The sequence below is a fragment of the Nicotiana sylvestris genome, chromosome 6, assembly GCF_000393655.2.
Source record: "Nicotiana sylvestris chromosome 6, ASM39365v2, whole genome shotgun sequence".
Taxonomy (NCBI): Eukaryota; Viridiplantae; Streptophyta; class Magnoliopsida; order Solanales; family Solanaceae; genus Nicotiana; species Nicotiana sylvestris.
In genome coordinates, this window is record NC_091062.1 from 50456568 (window position 1) to 50478312 (window position 21745).

The 21745-nt window shown below is 38.7% G+C and overlaps 1 protein-coding gene across 3 annotated transcripts in view; it reads left to right on the forward strand.

Moving 5' to 3' along the window:
* LOC104244436 (glycerophosphodiester phosphodiesterase GDPDL3-like) overlaps window positions 1-18482 on the forward strand; it is a 39844-nt gene extending 21362 nt beyond the window's left edge. Inside the window, exon 9 of one of the 3 annotated variants that reach the window (XM_070150086.1) lies at window positions 15322-15669. In XM_070150086.1, coding sequence (XP_070006187.1) covers window positions 15322-15446 — 125 coding nt within the window. In that variant the 3' untranslated portion in view covers window positions 15447-15669. Of the gene's footprint in view, window positions 1-15321; window positions 15670-16394 lie in introns of those variants that run through there. The other 2 variants (XM_070150087.1, XM_070150088.1) reach the window with 2 other exon arrangements.
* Window positions 18483-21745: the final 3263 nt, after the last annotated feature.

The following is a 21745-nucleotide window of genomic DNA, read 5'->3' on the forward strand; positions in this document are numbered from 1 at the left end:
TCACGGAGAAGATCTGAGAAAGACTGCCCATAATGGTCCTTGATAAAGATGAAACCGAGGACGATACTGAATCGTTTTATCTTCAGAGAAGAAGAAGAAGAAAAACACCAGCAGCTCAATCAGAGGGCGTAGATGGACCCTTCAAGAGTAAGAATTGGCTAAAATGACTGATTCCCGTTTTCGGGATCCGATTGTCGCCCCTAGTCAGAAGGGTTCTGCTTCTGATTCTCCCCCAATTTCTACTCCATCACTATCTCCTTTTTCGCCACCGGTATCCATCGAACAAGAGCAAGGTGTTCGTTCCCCCCCCATCACCCGATCAAGGAAATATAGCGAATGCCTATTCGGCCTCTATCTGGGACCCTAATGGTAAACGCAGTGTTACTTACAGTTTTGGATGAGTGTCACTTACTCTCCAAACCGGTTGGGGTAGCCAACTACTTGAAACCTCTAGCTACGAACAAGTTTTGGAGAATGATGGATGCTCTTTCTGCTGAGTGTTTAATCCATAATAGCATACATCTTTCTGCTCACGTACCATTCATCTTGCTTTCCTCTTATTTACACTTATTTTTTAACATCTTTGAAAATTTTAAATAAAAATTTTCAGGCTAACCTTCTGGTCTCCGAGGGTTTTCAAAGCCGAGCGAAACCAACTTGCGGAGCGGCTTCCAATTTTAGAGGCCAAACTTGCTCAAATGGACAAACTCAAAGCCTGAATGGAGCAATCAGAGCAAGAAAAAATAGCGCATAGTGAAGAAGCCACTCATCTACATGCCGAGCTCGCTGAGTTAAAGATTAAGTGGGCAAAGTTGCAGGATGCTATTAATTCGGCGGCCAAGCGTGAGTTTGCTTTCATGGATAGAATCAACAACTTGGAGGCTAACTTACGTTCCAAGACCAAGGAAGCTGCTGCGGCTGAGGAGAAGATCTCAAAAATGGAGGACAAGTTTTGTAAGGTCATGGAACAAAACTGCGAACATGCTAAAACCAATACCGACCTTTCTAGGGCCTACAATATTTTGAAGGTCCATAACGAGAGGCTGCAGTTAAAAATCCAATAACTCAAAGCCAGACTCCGAGATCAAGAAGACTCTTTCTTACTTGAGAAAACTCATGTCGTTTATCATTTGAGGAGGAAGACTCTGGAGGATTCCAAAAATGGCATTTCAAATATAGACGACTGCATTGCCAAAGCTCTTGCTTTGGAAAAAATTGTCGTCGAGAATATTTCTGCCCAGCCCACTACTTCAAGTTCAGATACTTGCTCTGAGTCTTTGAAATATGAAGAGGAAGACAAAGGCAAATCAGAAGGAGTTGAGCCTGAAGATGAGCATCCTTCAAGCCCAAAAGATGCCGAAGAAGCTGCTCAACCCTCAGCCTTTGCTAATAAAGCAGATTGAAAGTTTTTTTTACAACTCTTTGCAACTGTAACTTTGGCCTCGCTTTTGGGCTCGGAATAAAATATCCTTCTTACTTAACCTCTCAGAGATTTTAGTTAGCAAAAGACATCTTTCTTATATATACTTATCCGCTGATAAAGTACGAAAATTTTCTCATCTGATTAACTTCATTACCAGGTATTCATATTTTCGGTTTTTAACCATTAATTAGAAAGGTTTCATAAGAGAGGACCTTTATATTTACGGTGCTCTTTTTTGAAGAAGACGCCTCCTGTTCATTCTAGCACTTGCATTTGAAGTTTAAGCAACATTCAAATAAAAGAAAAACCATGTCATCTGGACAAGAAATAAGATATATAAACAAAAGGACTTTCATTTACTCCTTCTATTCTCAAAAGTAAATTTACATACGCCAGAAAATTTGAACATTCGCTAAGTAAATGAAACTGCCAATATATGTATCTAATTCGTACTTCTTATTTCTACAGGGCTGGATATACAGTCCTCGGTCCTACGTCGATGTCTTTCGTAATGACTGAACTTTTAAGTTTAAGATATATTTCTCGATTTCAACAGTCCCTGTATCACTTCGTTTCTAGATTCTTCATTTGCATTTTGATGCTAGCACTGATACTTTTAGTGCTCTGATAGGAGTATCCCCCCTCCTCCCCCCCCCCCAAATGTTCGAATGCAAAGTATGAGAATTCGAACACTGGATTTATTTCACCATCAATAATTCTCATTTAGAGTACACTTTAATTGCTACCTCATCAAAAACCTCACCACAAAAATCTATTTGGGACAAAAACTGGGCGAAGGAAAAAGGAGTGCAGCGTGTACTTTCAGTATAATCAACGATCTTCAACAGTAGTACATTTTCATCCTCTGCTTTTGTGCCATCATTCTCACATAAGCCAGATTTCGATGTCCTTCAAGCAAATCCAGCTTAATCAACATGGCTTCCTCATTTTCCCGCTCATTTGCCTGGGAGAACCTCATAGTTGGTTCACCTATCTCCATCGAAATCAGAGCTTTTGCACCATACACAAGGGAGAAACGTGTTTCTCCGATGCTTGATTTTGCCGTGATTCGAAATGCCCATAATAATCCAGGTAACTCCTCCGGCCACCTACCTTTTGCAACTTCTAACTTCTTTTTGAAGTTTTAAATGATCACCTTGTTCGTTGACTCTGCTTGACCATTAACACTTGGATGATACGGAAATTACGTGATTGATACGCTTAAATTACACCTAAATAAATGGTGTAAGGCGGTCGATGTCAAATATAATAACCCAACTAGGTTGGGGTCGAATCTTACAGGAAATAGGTGAGAAAATGTTACTTGAATAGTGTGAAACTTGACTTAGGTCGTAATCCTACTCCGTTAGCTTAAAAAAGAGTGTTGTAATACAACTATTTTGTTATGAGAATGTAATTAATTTATTTAAGGAAACCAATGTTGTGTCCCCATCAATGGAATGTAATGCTATCAGTGTTAATATAATATATTTCTAATGGAAGGTCCTTTGATATGCAAATGGTTCCTAAATGACTATCCAATATTTCCCAATAGTTAGGTAGTATTTCCTCTTTATGATCTTTCCAAATATAAAAGAGTTACAATTGAGAACAACTAATTTATGCCAAATAAAACACACTTACTCCTAAGCAATTCTATTAAACAATGTTTAAAGCCTTGAGTTTTTGCTATTCAATTCTACCAAACCCTAACCCACTTTTTCAAGTAAATAGAGAGTGAAATATCATTAGTCAATGTTTGCAACTATCAACATTAAATGAAGCATGAGAAATGAATAAATACCAACCAACCATTATATATATATATTCAGTGGTAAACACCCATTAACATTACATCCATTTGTGATATGTGATATGAGTGAGTATGTGATATGACATGGACAACATGTTAAGAAGAAAAAGAAAAAAAATGAAAAACAAAGTTGTTTTTGCGACCAGTTTTGCGATCGCATAACAACTCTGCGAGCCGCAGAACCTTTCGCATAATACAATCCTCAGAAACAAAGCAAGTTTTGCGGTCCACAGAAGTGGCCGCTAGCAACTTATGCGACCGCATATCAGTTGCATTTTGTTCTTTAGAATTTAGCATTTTGTCTGCCTCTGTCTGCGACCATTTTGCGGTCCGCAAAACGTTTCTATGGTCGTAATTCAACCGCACATGGGCATATAGAAAAACAACCTAGCATGCAAAATGTGATGACTTTGCGGACCGCAAACCAGTTAGGCAGACCGTAAGGATCATCATTCAAAGAGGTAGTGTCAGGTCAGTCTCACTCAGTCCCAAATACATAAGCTTCCCAATTTCTACACTCAGTCATTACATACTAATTAGGATGAAATGTAAGCAAAATGCTACAACTTTCCAACCCCTGTTTTTGTTACTCCTACTCTCTAATTGAAATCCCCAAATATCGATTTACCCACAGTGACCCCCCAACATCAATTTTTAGTAAAATTTCTCAGAATTGAGTACCCATAGCATGGAGTTGGGAGAAAAAGAAGAGGGCAATGAGAGCACATGGAATTCTTCAATTTCATTAAGCAAGAGAAAGGGTGGAAGTGTACGTACCAGATAGCAGAGTATGGGCGATATCGATCTGAAGCACGAGCAAGTTACTTTTTAATTTTGTGTTGTTGTTTCAATGTTTAAGGGTGGAACTTCTTCTTTTGATAAGCTTCCAATCCGTCGGGGATAAGGTCACTAATCAAGAAGTTGGCGATGTCGGCATACCAATGAGTGAAAGTGCCAGATAATGCCAATATGTGTTCATCTGGGAATGCATCATTAATTTCAAGATCTTCTTTTGATCTCCCTGCCTCTTCAAGCCTAGATAAGTGATCCACAACTTGATTCTCTGTTCCTTTCCTATCTTTGACTTCAAAGTCAAACTCTTGTAACAAAAGAACCCACCTAATCAATCTTGGTTTAGCATCCTTCTTTGCCATAAGGTAGTAGAGAGCAACATGATCGGTGTAGACTGTCACTTTGGAACCCAAACAAATAGGCTCAGAATTTTTCAAAAGCATAGACAATAGCAAACAGTTCTTGCTTCGTCACAGTGTAATTCATTTGTGCACCATTAAGTGTCTTGCTTGCATAGTAGACATGATGAAGAATCATGTTATGCCGTTGACTGAGTACCGCCCCAATAGCTACGTCACTGGTGTCACACATGAGTTCAAATGGAAGAGACCAATCAGGTGTAAGAATAATAGGTGCCATTGTGAGTCTCGCTTTCAATTCTTCAAAAGCTTTGAGGCACTTCTCATCAAAATCAAACTTTGAATCTTTTTCAAGGAGCTTGCACATGGGGCTTTCAATTTTTGAGAAGTCTTTGATAAATCGTCTATAAAAATCGGCATGCCCCAAAAAGCTTCGAACTCCTTTTACCGAAATGGGAGGAGGAAGTTTGGAAATGACCTCGATCTTTGCCCGATCAACCTCTATACTTTGGTTGGAAATTTTGTGGCCCAGAACAATACCCTCGTCCACCCTGAAGTGCATTTTTCCCAATTTAGCACAAGGTTTGTTTCCTCACATATTTTGAGCATTTGCCTAAGGTTGTCAAGGCAATGCTCAAAGGAATCACCAACTACAGTAAAGTCATCCATGAACAACTCTAAGAAATCCTCTACTATGTCCGAGAAGATTGACATCATGCATCGTCGAAAAGTAGTCAGAGCATTGCATAGCCCAAAGGGCATCTGGCTAAAAGCAAAAGTTCCATACGGGCATGTGAATGTTGTCTTCTCTTGATCTTCTAAGGCGATGTTGATTTGGTTATAGCCAGAATAACCATCCAAGAAACAATAAAATGACCTTCCCGCTAGCCGATCAAGAATTTTATCAATAAAAGGAATTGGGAAATGGTCCTTGCAAGTAGCACTATTGAGCTTCCGGTAGTCCATGCAAACTCTCCATCCGGTCACTGTCCTCGTTGGGATGAGCTCATTTTTGTCGTTTTGAATCACGGTCATGCCTCCTTTCTTTGGTACACATTGCACCGGATTCACCCAAGGACTATCGGCAATGGGGTAGACAACCCCGTCATCCAACCATTTAATGATTTCTTTCTGCACCACCTCTTGCATGGAAGGGTTTAACCTTCTTTGATGCTCCACGCTAGGTTTGCTCTCTGCTCCAATTGTATCCAGTGCTCACAAATTCCAGCGGGAATCCCTCGGATGTCCGCTCTGCCTATGCTCCCTCAAGGTATTCAACTACTGTTCAACATGCACATCATTCAACAAAGAAGAAACGATTCAGGTAGAGTGTCATTAGAGCCAAGAAATTTATACCTTAAGTGCGTAAAAGTGGCTTGAGCTCAAGTGGTGGCAGCTCTATAATTGAAGGCGTAGCGGGAGGAGTGACTCTATTCTATAAGTCAAGAGAAAGTTTCTTTGGTGCATAAGTGTAGGATCCAAGCCCTTCCAATGCATTCACCGGTTCCATGTATCCTTCCATGTCTTCACCATCAAAATTTACCAAAATAACCGCCAATGCCTCACCAAGGCATTCTTCTTCCATCTTCACCTTGACTACCTCCTCTACCTCATCAACAATATCAATGACTGAGATACTTTCGTATGCAAGTGGCAATTTCATACCCTTACTCGCTTGAAAGATAACCTCTTCGTCACTAACTCAGAACTTGATCTCATTTTGTTCCGCATCTATCAGTGCTCTTCCGGTAGCAAGGAATGGTCTCCCCAAAATAATAGAGATTTCTTTATCAACAACATAGTCGAGGATAACAAAGTCGGCAGGGAGGAGGAACTTCCCCACTTTCACAAGAACATCATCAACAATTCCCACCGGTCTCTTTATTGAACGGTCGGCCATTTGCAACCTCACACTTGTAGGCCTAGGCATACCTAACCCTGCTTGCTTGTGAATAGAAAGAGCCATTAAGTTGATGCTAGCCCCATTATCACAAAGGGCTCGTGCAAAATCGCGCAACCCAATCGTGCATGGAATAGTAAAGGCTGCCGAATCCTCTTTCTTTTGGACGGTGGTTGTCGCAATGATAGAACTAACCCGGTGAGTCAGATTCACCACTTCATTCTTGGTGGTTCTCTTTTTAGTGATCAAGACTTTCAAGTACTTAGCAAAACCCGACATCTCTTGAAATGCTTCCACAAGTGGAATGTTCACTGATAATTGCTTAAGAATGTCATAGAACTTCTCGAGTTTGCTATCATCAACCTTCCTAGCAAGTCTTTAAGGGAAAGGAGGAGGAGGCCTAGGAATTGGTGCTAGAGTTTTTGGTGTCTCTTTCACCTTTTCCTTAATCTCTTCACGGTTCACATCTTGAATTTTCACCTCCTTTGAGAGTCTTTCAGCTTCAACAACAATTGGCATCTCAACTTGTGCATCAACTTCTTGTTCAGAATCTTCCACTACGACCACTTGTTCATTCTCTCCTTGAAGTAGTTTCCCACTTCGAGTTGTGATTGCCATACAATGAGAAGTCGGACCACTCCCACTACCTTTTGGGTTCACTATTGTGTCACTTGGGAGCATGCCCTTCTGCTTCGGATTTTGCTCTCTTGATGGATCTCTCATTTGCAATTCTAACTTTTGTATGGATGTGGTGTGAGAACCCACAAGCTTGATCATATTCTTCATTGAAGTGTCAGATCTTTCTTGATTTTGCAATACTCGTTCAAGCATGTTTTCCAACTTGGACTCACTTGAAGAACTTTCCTTCCAATGCGGAGAGTTGGAATATTGCCCCCTTGGTGGAACATAGGGGTTTGAACTCCGATTTGAAAAGTTGTTGTTGTTGTTGTTACTCCAACTCCCTTGATTTGAACTACCTTGGTCGTTTCGCCACTGTTGGTTGCCTTGCCCTGGCAGGTTAGACCTCCATTGGTTTTGTTGTCCTGAACCTTGATAGGGTTGTCTTTGATAACCTCCTTGAGAGTTGTTGACATAATTTGCTTCTTCGTAATCCTCATTTGACATGGGTTGCACATTTTCCACCACGTTCACCTTTTTTGTTTGGCTTTCAGTGAACATCTTCGTCAACACATTGACATTGGTGGCTAGCCCGGAAATTACTTGGTCTCTTTCTTAGTTCTCGTTAATCATGTTGGTAAAGGAAGGAGTACCATATGCAATTCCACCCGTGGTGTCCTCTGAGTGCCAAGCTTGGTTATGTTCTGCCATTTCGTCAAGGATTTGTGTGAACCTTGCAAATGTTTTATCCATAAAAGATCCATCAGCTGCATTTTTTACTATGGATTGATTCATAGGATCCAAGCCCATGTAAAATTTCTCCAACAAGATAGTATCCAGAAAATCATGATTCGGCGGCCTTACTAAATATAGCTTGAATCGATCACATGCCTCATGTAGATGCTCTCCCGGTAATTGCTTGAAAAAGAAAATTTTATCCCGAAGCTTAGACTTCTGCTCTGCGGAAACCACTTTGCTAGGAAAGCTCAGACAAGTTCGGACCAAGTATGAATGGAATTAGGCGGTAGATTTTGGATCCATTGTCTTGCCTCTCCAGTTAGAGAGTACTTGAACACCCTCAATCTTAGGATATCATCTGAAACGTGATTCTGCTTGTGCATCGCACACACACCCAAGAAAATTTTGAGATGCTGTGTCGGATCATCATCTGTGGAATTTTGGAAAAACTCCTCTGCCTTGAGCATTAGGATTAGATTGTGTTCCATCTTGAAGGTGGCATCATCAACTCTTGGTGGGGCAATAGCATTTGTATCCTCAATATACTCATCTATATCCACAAAAATATTTTCTTCTTCTGGTTCGCCCATGTACCTAGTGACACCAAGCAAAGCAAGCAAAGTGTGATGGAATAGAAGAAGACGTAAAGTAAAGCACACACTAATTAGTAATTTCAACACCGTATTCCCCGGCAACGACGCCAAAATTTGATACACTCAAATTATACCTAAATAAATGGTGTAAGGCGGTCGATGTTAAATATAATAACCCAACTAGGTTGGGGTCGAATCCCACAGGGAATAGGTGAGAAAAGGTTACTTGAATAGTGTGAAACTTGACTTAAGTCGTAATCCTACTCCGTTAGCTTAAAAGAGAGTGTTGTAATTTTGACTTATCAAGAAAACTGTTTTGTTATGAGAATGTAATTAATTTAATTAAGGAAACCAAAGTTGTGTCCCCATCAATGGAATGTAATGCTATCGGTGTTAATATAATATATTTCTAATGGAAGGTCCTTTGATATGCAAACGATTTCTAAATGGCTATCCAATATTTCTCAATAGTTAGGTTGTATTTCCTCTTTATGATTTTCCCAAATAAAAGAGTTACAATTAAGAACAACCAATTTATGCCAAATAGAACCCACTTATTCCTAAGCGATTCTATTAAACAAGGTTTAAAGCCTTGAGTTTTTGCTATTCAATTCTACCAAACCCTAACCCACTTTTCCAAGTAAAGAGAGAATGAAATGACATTAGTCAATGTTTGCAACTATCAACATTAAATGAAGCATGAGAAATGAATAAATACCAACCAACCATTATATATATATATTCAGTGGTAAACACCCATTATATATATATATTCAATGGTAAACACCCATTAACATTACATCCATTTGTCGCGCCCCCTTTTTCTCGCGAAATCGGGCTTGTGACATTTAGGAGGACAACTCGTTCCCTTTTGGGAATTGGGTTTTGGAACTTGAAGAGTCGCCACTAATGATTAAGTGCATTAGGACACTAAGAAGGGTTTGAGTTTGAAGAACCAGAGTTTGGGTAAGGGCTAGAAATTATCTCGAGGGAAAGGTGTTAGGCACCCTCAAGATCCACTAGTGTGGTTCCCGGCCATGTTATAATTGTGACTTCACATAATCAAGTAAGCAAGTAAAAGCCTCAAATAGAAGGGGATTTTCACATATTATTGCAAGCAAATTGAAAGTTTGAAGAGAATAAAGAAAGCAGGAATTTTTCGGACAATAAAACAAGTTAAAAGAAAGGGGGGTCCTAGGTTTACAAACAATATGGATCACATCAATGCAATACCCGACAATCGCTCCTCAGAAAAGGGGTTGCACGTGGTATTAGCGCACCGATCATCATATCCATATCTACCCCTCCCACCCCGTTAAGGTAGTAAAGCGCAGAATGGTGTCGTTACTTATTGCATGCTAGTACCCACCCCAATCCTATCAGTCCCGGAGGCATTTGGGACTACTAGTCCTAAAGGGAAGGGAGATTTGGTTTTCAGAGTTTTTAAAGGACAAAATTCTAGGGCGACAATCAAAACATATAAGGCAGGTATGGGGAGAACACATAACAGTTTAAAGGGCTCAATCAGGCCTCCTCATTTAAAGAGACAAATTGGCTAGCATGACTTACAAGTACTGGTTGTGGTCTGAAATCAAATTAAAGCGTAGGATAGGCTGATTCATCACATATTTCTCAGATGAGGAGTCCGAATTAGCCTTCCCTGGTTGTAATTTATCAAAGACTGATGCAGTTAATTAATTACCTAATGGTTTGCCTAAGTGAGACCTATAGGCATGATATCTAACAATGCTTACTCCGATTTTAAAGAAGGCTTACTGATTGTGGAAAATACATAAGTTCTGCGGATGTTAAACGACATTACTACTTATTTTAGACTTGTAGATGAAATAAACGAATCAGATTCAGCTGGTTACTCCTATAGGCATGACTTCTAGGCGTTGTTGATTTTAAGACGATTATGAAAGTGCAAGAGTCCTATAGACATGGTATCTAGAATGAAACTTATTATTACTTAACCTATAACTATTTGCCTAATGATAGATGTAAAATGCAAAAGTGCCGAAGCTATAGACAGGATTTCTATATGACGTGCATGAATGCAGAAAACTATAGGCAGGATTTCTATATGACGTGCATGAATGCAAAAAACCTATAGGCATGATTTTTAATGCGGAAGTGCAGAAACTATAGGCAGGATTTCTAATGAAATGCGGAAGTGCAGAAATTGTAAATGATAATACCTATGAGCATGCTGTCTACCCTTTGCATACATAAGTGACCCTCCCCTTTCACTAGAACCCCATAAATTATTACAACATATTACAGACTAGAATGAATTAAGAAAAGTAAAATTACATCAGAAATTAAGCTACAACCAAGGAGCCTAATTCAGACTCAATGTCCAACAATATGAGGTGAACCAACTTCCAAGATCAGGTTTCCAAAGCCTTCTCTTATTTGGAATGTGTCAAAGTTCCTCAAGAGCCTCAAATGGACTCCGGGCAATGCTTACAACCCAAATATATTGCAGAATTAAGAGCATAGTGCAGTGTGGGAACGCCATCCCTCAGATGTCCAAGTTCAGAGGGAACTCAAGGTCCCAAAGCAAGGCTCGTAAGAGGGGGGCAGAACTTAGAATCTAAGAGTAAGTGTAAGTGCATAGAGGGGGAATTAAGGAGAGCCATGACAGGCTGGTGGTCATGCCCAACAATCAGGAGTGCTGGCACACCCCTGACTAGCCTATTAGCCACATTTGAGAGTTTGGATCCATTGAGGATCAGGTTCAGACCTAAGCAGCAATTTGGATGCTATCAGGCCATGAACCTTAACTCAAGCCATAGAAGGGAGTGGGGGTATAGGGAGTTCATAACAAACAGCAGATGCAAAGAGAGAGTAACATACTCAATGCAGAACATGAACAACAAAGTAGACAAGAGTGTAGCAACTGTAAAATAAACACATAGGGATGGTGCTGAAATCGGAATTAAGGCATACCAGTTTCAGGGAAACAAATAAGTGAAAGCTGAAGTCTTGAAAACCAAATTGCAAGCAAACAGTACAAAAGATCTCAGAAGAGAGTAGAGTATTGAAAGAGTATTGTAATTGAGAGTTGTGCGTGTAAAGTGTTGAATTCGAAGCTGAAGGTTCAAGGTGTCTAAGCGCAGAAGGGTCGTACCCCTTTTATAGTGCAGAAAACAAGTAAGAAAAGGTAAGGGAACAGTTTGCAATCAATCACACAGAATCTCCCTTAAGTTAAGGGATTCTGATTTCAAACGGGTAGAAGACAATTAAGGAAATAATTGGATTAAAATATTTTCCAAAGTAGTACAAGAAGGGCAAATACATAGAAACTATTTAAGGAAAGAGTTTGATAGCAACACGGTTTGTGCAAATAAGGAAAGACAATCAATCATCAGCCAGTAAAAATCAGAAATTGAGTTTTGGTATGAATGAATCCAATCAGAAAAGGTGAAGAAAAGTTTAATTAAAGAAAATCAGTAATAATCAATCGAACCTTATTAAAAGGAATTCGGAATCAATCAATAGTTGGCAAAAACCCGTTTGAAAGAAGAATTTCTCATATGTAAAGCACACAAGTATGTGAATCAAGAAGGAACTGTCATATTACTTAGAAAAGAGTCTAACATAGAAAGGTTCAGAATCATAAGCAAAGGGATACATGTCTAGTTTGTAGACTCATAATGAGTCTGAGAGTCCAGGGTCCCAAAGTAGAACCCTAACCCGAACACAAAATCAAACTTGCCAAAGAAAACCCCAAATCCTAGGGCTTCCACTTGAATCAGACACAAGGTGAGAAGGCAAGCCATTGAAACAGACTCAGAGGTCTCTTTCAGAGACTCATGAGAACCAACATACATGATAGCAGGTTTGAAACAACAGAGTGAAAAAAGTTGACTTAAAGAGCATAAAGAACATGTTTAAGAAAAGTCGGAACGTAAGCAAGTTCAGGAGAGGAGAAGGGTGATATAAGCTTAAGAAACTGTAGTAATACAGGCTTGGAACCCCAACAAGAGTCCAGTAAAACAAACAAAGTTAAAGAACTCAGCAAAAAACACATACAGTAAGAGAATACTGGAAAGTATAGCAAAGAACATGTAGGAAAACATAACAAATATTAACATGCGAGCCTACTCTAGAGGCACAATAGAGTACAAAGGTACAGAAGAGTCATGTATAGCAGAAAGAAAGGTAGAAAAACAATACATGCGTGGTGAAACATAGTATAAGCAAACACACATAAAGAAAAGAAAAAGGAAGAATCAGAAAGACGTTTTGAAATCCTTTCGAAAACCCTAAATCAAAGACAAACGATTTTGAAAAGAACATTTGGGGAAAACCCTTTAAAAATCAAGTACAACACAGATACAACATAGATCTAAGAAAATACATAGAGAAAAACCTCGAATATCTTAGGGTTTTGGCGAAACCCTAGAAATGAGAAAGGCTTGGAAGAAGGTCCGATCTTGAGTCGGATGAGTTAGAATCAGGCTCCTAATGCTTGATTATGCCGGAACATGGCCGGAGAAGCCATAGAACTGTAGATCTGAGAGGATCTGAAGGAGAACCATCGAGGTCAGGCCTCGGAGCTTCGAACAACCATGCTTCCGGTGAAAGGCGGTTGAAAGGGGTAGGAGGAGGCTAGGGTTCCGAAGAGTTTTGAGAGAGTTTGAGAGTTCAGAGGCGGCTGAGAGGTGGAAATGAAGGATTAGGGTAGGTCATTGAGTTTAATTATGGAAGGGTGAATTATGGCTGTTGATATGTATGATCAACGACCTAGATCTAAGAGGGTAGGTGGGAACCGGGTAGGGCCGTTTGGATTGGGTTATGGGTTGGGTCAAATAGAAAAATGGGCCGGTCCGGTTGGGGTTAGGATTGGGTCAATTTAAGGGCCTAAAATTGAAATGAAATGGGGCTGTAATTGAAATGAAATGGGGCTAAATGTTAAATAGCCAGTTTTTCCTTTTATTTTATAAAAAATAGTAAAAATAATTTTAAAAGCAAATTAAAAGTACTGAGCCAATTAATAATATATAAATATCAATTTTAAAATACTGGAACCAATTTTTGCAATTATAAAATGCTATTAATCTTAAAGTAGGCTAGAATTGCAATTATATGCAATTTAGTCTTTTAAATACCAAATAAATTTGTAAAAATGTACAAAATTTATCTTAACTATATTTTGGTATAAATATGGGAATAAAATAAATTATTCACCAAAATTGATGATTTTGGGAATAATTATGGAATTTGTACTGCTAAAATAGATAGTAAATTGATTTTTAAAAACTCTTCAAAAGATTGGAAAAATATTGAAACACTTGGGTATGCTTATATATGCATATATATATATGCTATTTTGAAAGTATTTTGTATATAAAAATACATAGGAAAAAATTGGGTATCAACACCATTTAGGGTCCACAACCTTAGTATTTAAAACTAGCTAATCATACTAGATTTCAAGAACAAAGCAATAAATAAAGCCATAAAGCTTACAAAGATGAGAAGACTCTCTCTTCAAAAGCTTCCAAAACAATTGTGTATTCAATGCTTTAAGTGTAGCCTCTTTTTCAGACAAGATGCCCTATAAAAACCCTAGTTATTCTATTTATAATAGGCTAAAAGTCAGGGTCAAAATATGACAATAATACCCCTGCAGTTCACATCTGCGACTGCAGAACGAGCCGTAAAACACTTTTGCGGCCTGCATAAATACAATTTCATCGCATAATTGAATGTCTAGTTGCCCAGTTTTCCATCACAGATCCATTATGCGATCCGCACATTGATTTCGCGATCTCATTTGATGTCGCAGAATTGTTCTCGCGGAAACTCTCTTTGCACTTCTGCGGTCATTATGCGGTCCGCACAAACGTTATGCGACTGCAAAATTGACCACAAAATTGATTCTAAAAACTGGATTTATCTGCTTCACTCTGCGGTTGGTTTGCGGGCACATCACTTTTGCGGTCGCAAACCTACCAGATTTCTGCCATTCTATGGGTTTTTGTCATCTTTTCCTTGTTCTTGGTTCTTCAAGTCTAGTTTGCTGCAAAACACCAAAGCTACATAAGAATTGACTTAAAATGCTTTAAAAGACGAGCTATAACCTAAGTTATTAGTATCAAAAGTGTCGCTATTCTACAACACATCAGTGATCCTTTTAATCTTCAATCACTCTAATCTTTCAACTTTAGAGCTTATGAATATCTAAAAGGGCAGCCCGGTGTACAAAATATCCCATATTTATGCAGGGTCCGGGAAAGGGCCGCACCGTAAAGGGTGTTATATAGACATCCTACCCTAATACAAGCGTTAGTGACTGCTTCCGCGGCTCGAACCCTTGGCCAATAGGTCACAATCACAGTTCCATCTATTTAAACATATTGATCACACTGTACAAAGACAACAAATGGCTACAAGTGAGATAAAGAGATTTTTAGATTCAGAAAAATCAATTCAAACTACATCGTAGATAGTTGATACACCAAATCCTGTCGTAGAAGAACGATTCCACAACCCTGTTTCTTGACAGAAGAACGATTCCACAACTCTGTTTCATTCAAGCAGGATTGAATGAACCCGAGAGTGGACTAAAGTTATACTTGGAATTGAAGATTTTGTAGAGTCAAGTTCCAATATCATTTCTTAAATTCCGTTGAATTGTACTGAATCCATTTTCGATTATAAAGCAAAATATTACCTTCCCTCATGGACACTACTTAAATTCTACTTTAGTTAAGAGCCTAAAGTAACAGTACATTAAATAGACATCACAACTGCTTGTTTCCCCGGAAGAACCTCATAGTTCGTTTGCCTATCTCCACCGAAATTAGAGCTTCTGCACCGTACACAAGGGAGAAAGTGTTTCTCCGGTGCTTGATTTTGACATGATTCGATACTCCCATAATACTCCAGGTAACTCGTCCGGCCACCTACCTTTTGCAACCTCTAACTTCTTTTTGAAGTTTTAAATGATTACCTTGTTCGTCGACTCTACTTGACCATTAACACTTGGATGATACAAAGATGACGTGATCCTTTTAGTCTTTAATCGCTCTAAGAATCAAGAATATCTTCTATGGTTTTGATCTTTTCAGGATTTACTTCAATTCCTCTTTGTGAAACTAGGAAGCCAAGAAATTTCTCAGATCCAACTCCAAAGGCACGTTTCTTCGGGTTTGGCTTCATGTTGAACTTCCTTAAGATGTCAAATGTTTCTTGAAGATGAGTCAAATGTTTCTTGAAGATGAGTCAAATGGTCCCCTGCACTAAGAGACTTAACCAATATGTCATCAATATAAACTTTTATTGTTTTCCTTATTTGACGTTCAAACATCTTATTAACGAGCCTCTAATAGGCGGCTCCAGTATTTTTAGCCCAAAAGGCATCACATTGTAACAGTACATACCAAAATTTGTAATAAGTGATATTTTTTCTTGATCCTCTAGGTGCATCCTAATTTGATTATACCCGGCATATGCATAAAAAAACTCATCAACTCATTCCCAACCATGGCATCGATCATTTTATCGATGTTCGGCAACGGGAAAGAGTCCTTAGTGCAAGTCTTATTCAAATCCTTAAACTCAATACACATTTTGAATTTATTATTCTTTTTTGGTCCTACTAATGTTAGCTAATCAATCAAGATATTCAACTTCATATATTGAACCTATATTAAGCAACCTGCATACCTCCTTTGTCACAAACTTGTTTCTGACCTCGTCTATCGGCCGTTTTTTCTGCTTTATCAGAGGAAAATTAGGGTCCAAACTTAGGTTGTGAGCAACCACTTCAAGTGGGATACCTGTCATATCTAAGTAAGACCATGAAAAATAGTCAATGTTAGCCTTAATAAATTTACTAAACTCAAGCCTGAGTTGGGGGCTCAACCCCGTTCCCAAGTAAACCTTTCTTTCCGCAAACTCCATGAACAAAGTGACTTGTTCAAGTTCTTTTGCGATCAATTTTGTTGCATTCATTTCTTTTGGTACCTGTAAAGACCTGGATATCTGGTAAATATATGGTGTCTTCTCCTCACTATCGTCTTCTTTCGGTACTTTCATCGGGGCTGAAATGAAAGTTGACAGCGCTTCCTATAATTTCTATTTATTGATTCCTTCCGCCTTACTACTAGACAAATAACGACATTCATTTCTCTTATTGCAGGTTGATCACCTCTAATCTGCATAATCACATCCGATGTTGGGAACTTTAGCAATTGTTGATATGTTGATGCAACAACCTTTATTTCATGGATCCATGGTCTATCAACAACAACAACAACGACCCAGTATAATCCCGCTAGTGGGGTCTGGGGAGGGTAATATGTACGCAGACCTTACCCCTACCCCGAAGGGTAGAGAGACTGTTTCCAGGAGACCCTCGGCTAAAAAAAAAGGCAATAGGAGATGATATATTAGTACCATAAAAATGCATAATAAAAATAACAACAATATATAAGAGATATGAAATACAGAAATACGAAATACGAAAATACGAAATAGATGGCTGGTATAAGTATAACTAGAAGGTAAAGCCCTGCATCAATAGACGACCGATGACATTCCTAGTCTAACTCCTAACTGGATAGTCTCACTCTATTGTGCTGTAGAAATATTCACACTCTCCCCTAACCTACAACCTTAATGCTCGACCTCCATAATTCTCTATCAAGGGCCATGTCCTCAGTAATCCTAAGTCGCGCCATGTCCTGTCAGATCACCTCTCCCCAATACTTCTTAGGTCGTCCTCTACCTCTCCGCGTGCCCACTACAGCCAGTCGCTCACACCTCCTCACCGGTGCATCAGTGCTCCTCCTCTGAATGTGCCCGAACCATCTGAGTCTTACTTCCCGCATCTTGTCCTCCATGGGGGCCACACCCACCTTCTCTCGAATATCTTCATTCCTAATCTTATCCATCCTTGTATGCCCGCACATCCACCTCAACATCCTCATCTCTGCTACTTTCATCTTCTGGATGTGTGAGTTCTTTACCGGCCAACATTCAGTTCCATATAACATGGCAGGCCTAACCACTGCTCTATAAAACTTACCTTTTAGTAACGGTGACACTTTCTTGTCACACAAGACTCCCGACGCTAACCTCCACTTCATCCACCCCACCCCTATACGGTGTGTGACATCCTCGTCAATCTTCCCGATCCCCTGAATAACCGATCCAAGGTACTTGAAACTACCTCTCTTGGGAATGACTTGAGAGTCAAGCCTCACTTCAAATAATGTAGATTTCGTCAACCCTTCGGTGTACATAGGCAATACGATTTCTCCTCGGGTCGTCACAACTTTTAAGTTGAACCCAACCAAAAACTTTGTCGTCGGAACTATGTTTCCAGTCAGCTTTGCTTGTTCTAGGACTCTAAATTGAATAATATAGGCTTAACTACCTGAATCAACCAACATACGCTTAATTTTAAAATCTAAATCATTTAAAGATATTACCAGAGCATTATTGTGTTGTAAAATAAGGCCATCATCATCTTCCTCCAAGAAGGTGATTTCATCATCTTCTAGTGCTTCCCCGATCCTCTTGCCATGAGTGACTGATATCTTCGTCTTCTTTGAAGTCGAAAATGTCACCCCATTCACTTCAACCCCTCCAAATTCATATTTATTGTAAGACAGGGAGACCCTATTGGCTTTGCCAATTCCGTTGTATCACGACCCCTACCGTAATTACTCTTAGCTCGGTCACTTAAGAACTCTCTAAGATGATCATTTTTCAACAACATCGCTACCTCTTTACGAAGATGTCAGCAGTCCCCAGTCTTATGACCATGTGTACCATGAAATTCACACCACAAAGTAGGATCCCTCTGACTGGGGTCCGATCGAATTAGTTTTGGGAAACTTGCTTCCTTTACGTTCCTCATGGCTGAAACCAACTCCACCAAGCTAATATTGAAATTGTAATCCGATAACCGGGGATATCCTGAATCTCGGGACCTCGTGGCTCTTTATCTTGCAAACTCTACTACTTCGCCCATGATTAGTCCTCATGACTGGTTCGTGTCTTTCCAACTATTGAAATCCTCTAACTCTATGCTCTTGACCTGACTGAGTATCATACCTTTCGTTTGACATATACGGTTGAAAATGACTCCTGGATGTAGGGCTGGCATAATTTGGTAAATACCGAATTACTGTACCGAAACTGAAAATTTTGGTATTTGGTATACGATATTTTGGTATTTGGTTTAAGTTTTAAAAAAAATTGGTATTAGGTATGGTATTTGATATTTTAAGATAAAATACCGAAATACCGATACCGTACCGAAATATATATTATATTACACAAAACACATATTATCAATTATAACATAAATTAAAAAATCTAAAATTTTACTTTCCTTTATTCTCAAAGTTCATCAATTAACTCTAAACAAGTAACAAGATATTTCTAACGATAAAATATTCTTTTATGTACAATTTTCTCTATTTGGGTCGATATTTGCTAGTTTTGGACAAAATATTTGTCAACAAACATTTTTAATTTTATATTTTTGAGTACTTTAATTAAGAATATTAGAGTGTATGGCTTTATGTATTAGTTAGTATTCAAACCGAATAAACCGAAGTTACCGAACCGAATAAACCGAAAGAAGAAAAAACGAACCATACCGAATTTAGTTAGGTACGGTATTGGTATAGGATTTTAAGAAACCGAATATCGAAAATACCGAACCGAAATGTCTAAATACCGTACCATACCGACCGACGAACACCCCTACCTGGATGATCTCCAGTCCGCATCGAGATCACTCTTGAACTTTTCTAGATTCTGATCATGATTTCAACCCTTGAATGACACTGAAGAACCCAACTGATCATCTTCAATCCTAGTTTTAGATTCATAGCAATTATGGACATCAGCCCATGTAGTTGCTAGAAATTCCGATAAACTCTTCTTCAACTTCCTTGAGGCATCATAGCTTAAGGGATTGAGACACTTGGCAAACGTTTCCACTTCCCATTCATCCGGTACTGCTGCCAATAACATTTTCTCCTTTTGAAATAGAATCACGAACTTTCGCAACAACTCTAAGTCTCCTTGAGCAATTCTAAATATATTTGCTTTCATAGCTTGGAATTTTCTTGCCCAACATGAGCTTTGATGAAAGAATCTGAAAGGATTTCAAAGAATTAGTTGTGCGTTCATGTAAAAGTGAATACCATATCAAAGACCCTTTTGTTAGGATTTCGCAATATTTCTTTAGCAAAACTGATTTGATCTCATGCGGAGCCAAATCGTTTTCCTTCACAACTGTGGTGTAGGTTGTGATGTGTTCTTGCGGATCCGATGTTAGTATTTTAGAATATACGGCATCTTGAATCTCTTTGGGATCAACTCCGGAGCTGCACTAGGTTTGATAGAAACTGAATATACTTCTTTGAATCCGGGCCCTTCAGGACCAGAGGTGCCCCCGGGATTTGATCCATTCGGGCGTGAAATTCCTTAGCGTTTTGATACATCTGAGCATTCATTTCCCTCATGGGCCTCATCAAATCGATCTTGAAAGGATCATTGGTGTTGTTTTCATTTTCAGATATGTTGCTTGCATCGCCTCTTTGGTTGTTATTCGATCTGAACTCCTCATTTGAAGCGACGTTACAGTTCTTGGAACTATCTGATTTATAAGCAAGCTAGGAGGGGCTCGAATTCCACCATTGGAATTATTTGAAGCATCGATAGCGCTTGTTGGATCTCTGTCATTAGCCCGTCCTTTCTTGAGAGATTATTCATGATTTTTCTTTGATGTGCTCTCAAAACTTTTACAGTATCGACAATGGATTCATTATCCATATCATCAAGGGGGACTCCTCGCACGCTTAGTATTTCTTTCTACCCGATTCCGGGTTGACTCATTCCCGTCGATACAGTTTTCACTAGTCAATCATCTTGTTGATTTCCGTCATGAAAATTTTCCACAGGCTCGTTGTTGTTGTTTGTCCTAACATTGAGCGAGTTGTTGACATCATTGGGTGCCATAACTGTTTTATGCTTACAACAGAAAAAATTCAAAGTACGTTAGTAAAATATGAGCAGATCAAAATAATACCACGATTGTCTAAGCCCTACGGTGGGCGCCAAACTGTTTACGTGCAAATAGGTATAATTAAATTTGTAATGTGGTTTATAGACACGTAGATTAAATTGATCTGAAAATAAAATAAACAGTACAAAGAGAATAAAATCAGGATAAAAAAGAAAAAATAAGCCTGGGCTTCGGATTGATCCCACCGGAACTAAGAATAATTTGCAAATCTTATAACAGTAATATAAAGCCTTTTTTAAGAATGAGAGAAGAATATCAGCCTTTTTCATATTTTGTGTCCTTTAATGAGTATAAATTTCTCTATTTATAGTTAAATTTGAGGAGACAAGATCCTCAAATACCTCCTTAATGATAAATAAAAACTCCTCTTGATGGTTGCATAACGTTTGAGAATAAATGCTATGATTTTTTATAACGGTTGATCCTTTTATGCTTGCCTTTTCCAACCGGTACCTAACTTTTAAATTTTCTTCCCCGATCTTGATGCCTTCTAAATTTATGCAATACGAACATATGACTATGCCCGGTATCAACCATATGCTGACTTGCCCCCTATCTGTCTTCACTGCCACTTATCTACTTGAGAGACGTACACCTGTAATCTATATGTTTTACCCGATACAAACCTATTTGTTAGTCTTCCTCCTAAAAATCCTAGTACTAGCCTATATAAACACCATTATATGCGTTGAAATGAACATGCTTTTCATCATAAAAGAACAACTAGGGTTTTACATAATTAATATTCAATCTCTGCATCTAGAAGTTGTGAAAAAATAGGAGTACTTCATCCGCCTTGTGATTTCCAACTACCATGACACAAATTGTGGTTGCTGTGAATCCGCTTGCGCTAAGGAGACCAACAACAAAGACATACTCAGTGTAATTCCATAAGTGAAGTCCGAGGAGGGTAGTGTGTATGCAGACCTTACTCATAACTTGTGCAGGTAGAGAAAATATTTCAGATAGACTTTCGGCTTAGACAAGCATAAGCACAACAATTTAGAACAAGGAGAAAACCGTAAATTTTCTAAACTAGTATTTACGGGTTAAATGCTTCATTAGCAATTTCATTCTCAGAACACAAATACGAGACCATTATTAAGGAAGGATCGTCGTTTGACAATCAAATGCTTAATGTTAGATAGCACCAACAGGGATAGGTAAATCATTGTGAACGCTCTTTTATATTGCAGCTTAACAATAATGATATGTCTTTTATTAATCTTATATTTGAATAATAGAAGTGACACGCTTGTAAAGTTCACATTTATCAAAACAAATAAAGAACAGAAACGGCCATTCTTTTTTCTTATTCATGACCCCAAGAATTCAGTTGAGTTCTTCAGCATTTAAGAATAATTAATTAACTTAATGCTCCATCATTTTTAAAGATAAAAAAGAGAACAACATGATGAATCCATTGTACAGTGGGGAACATG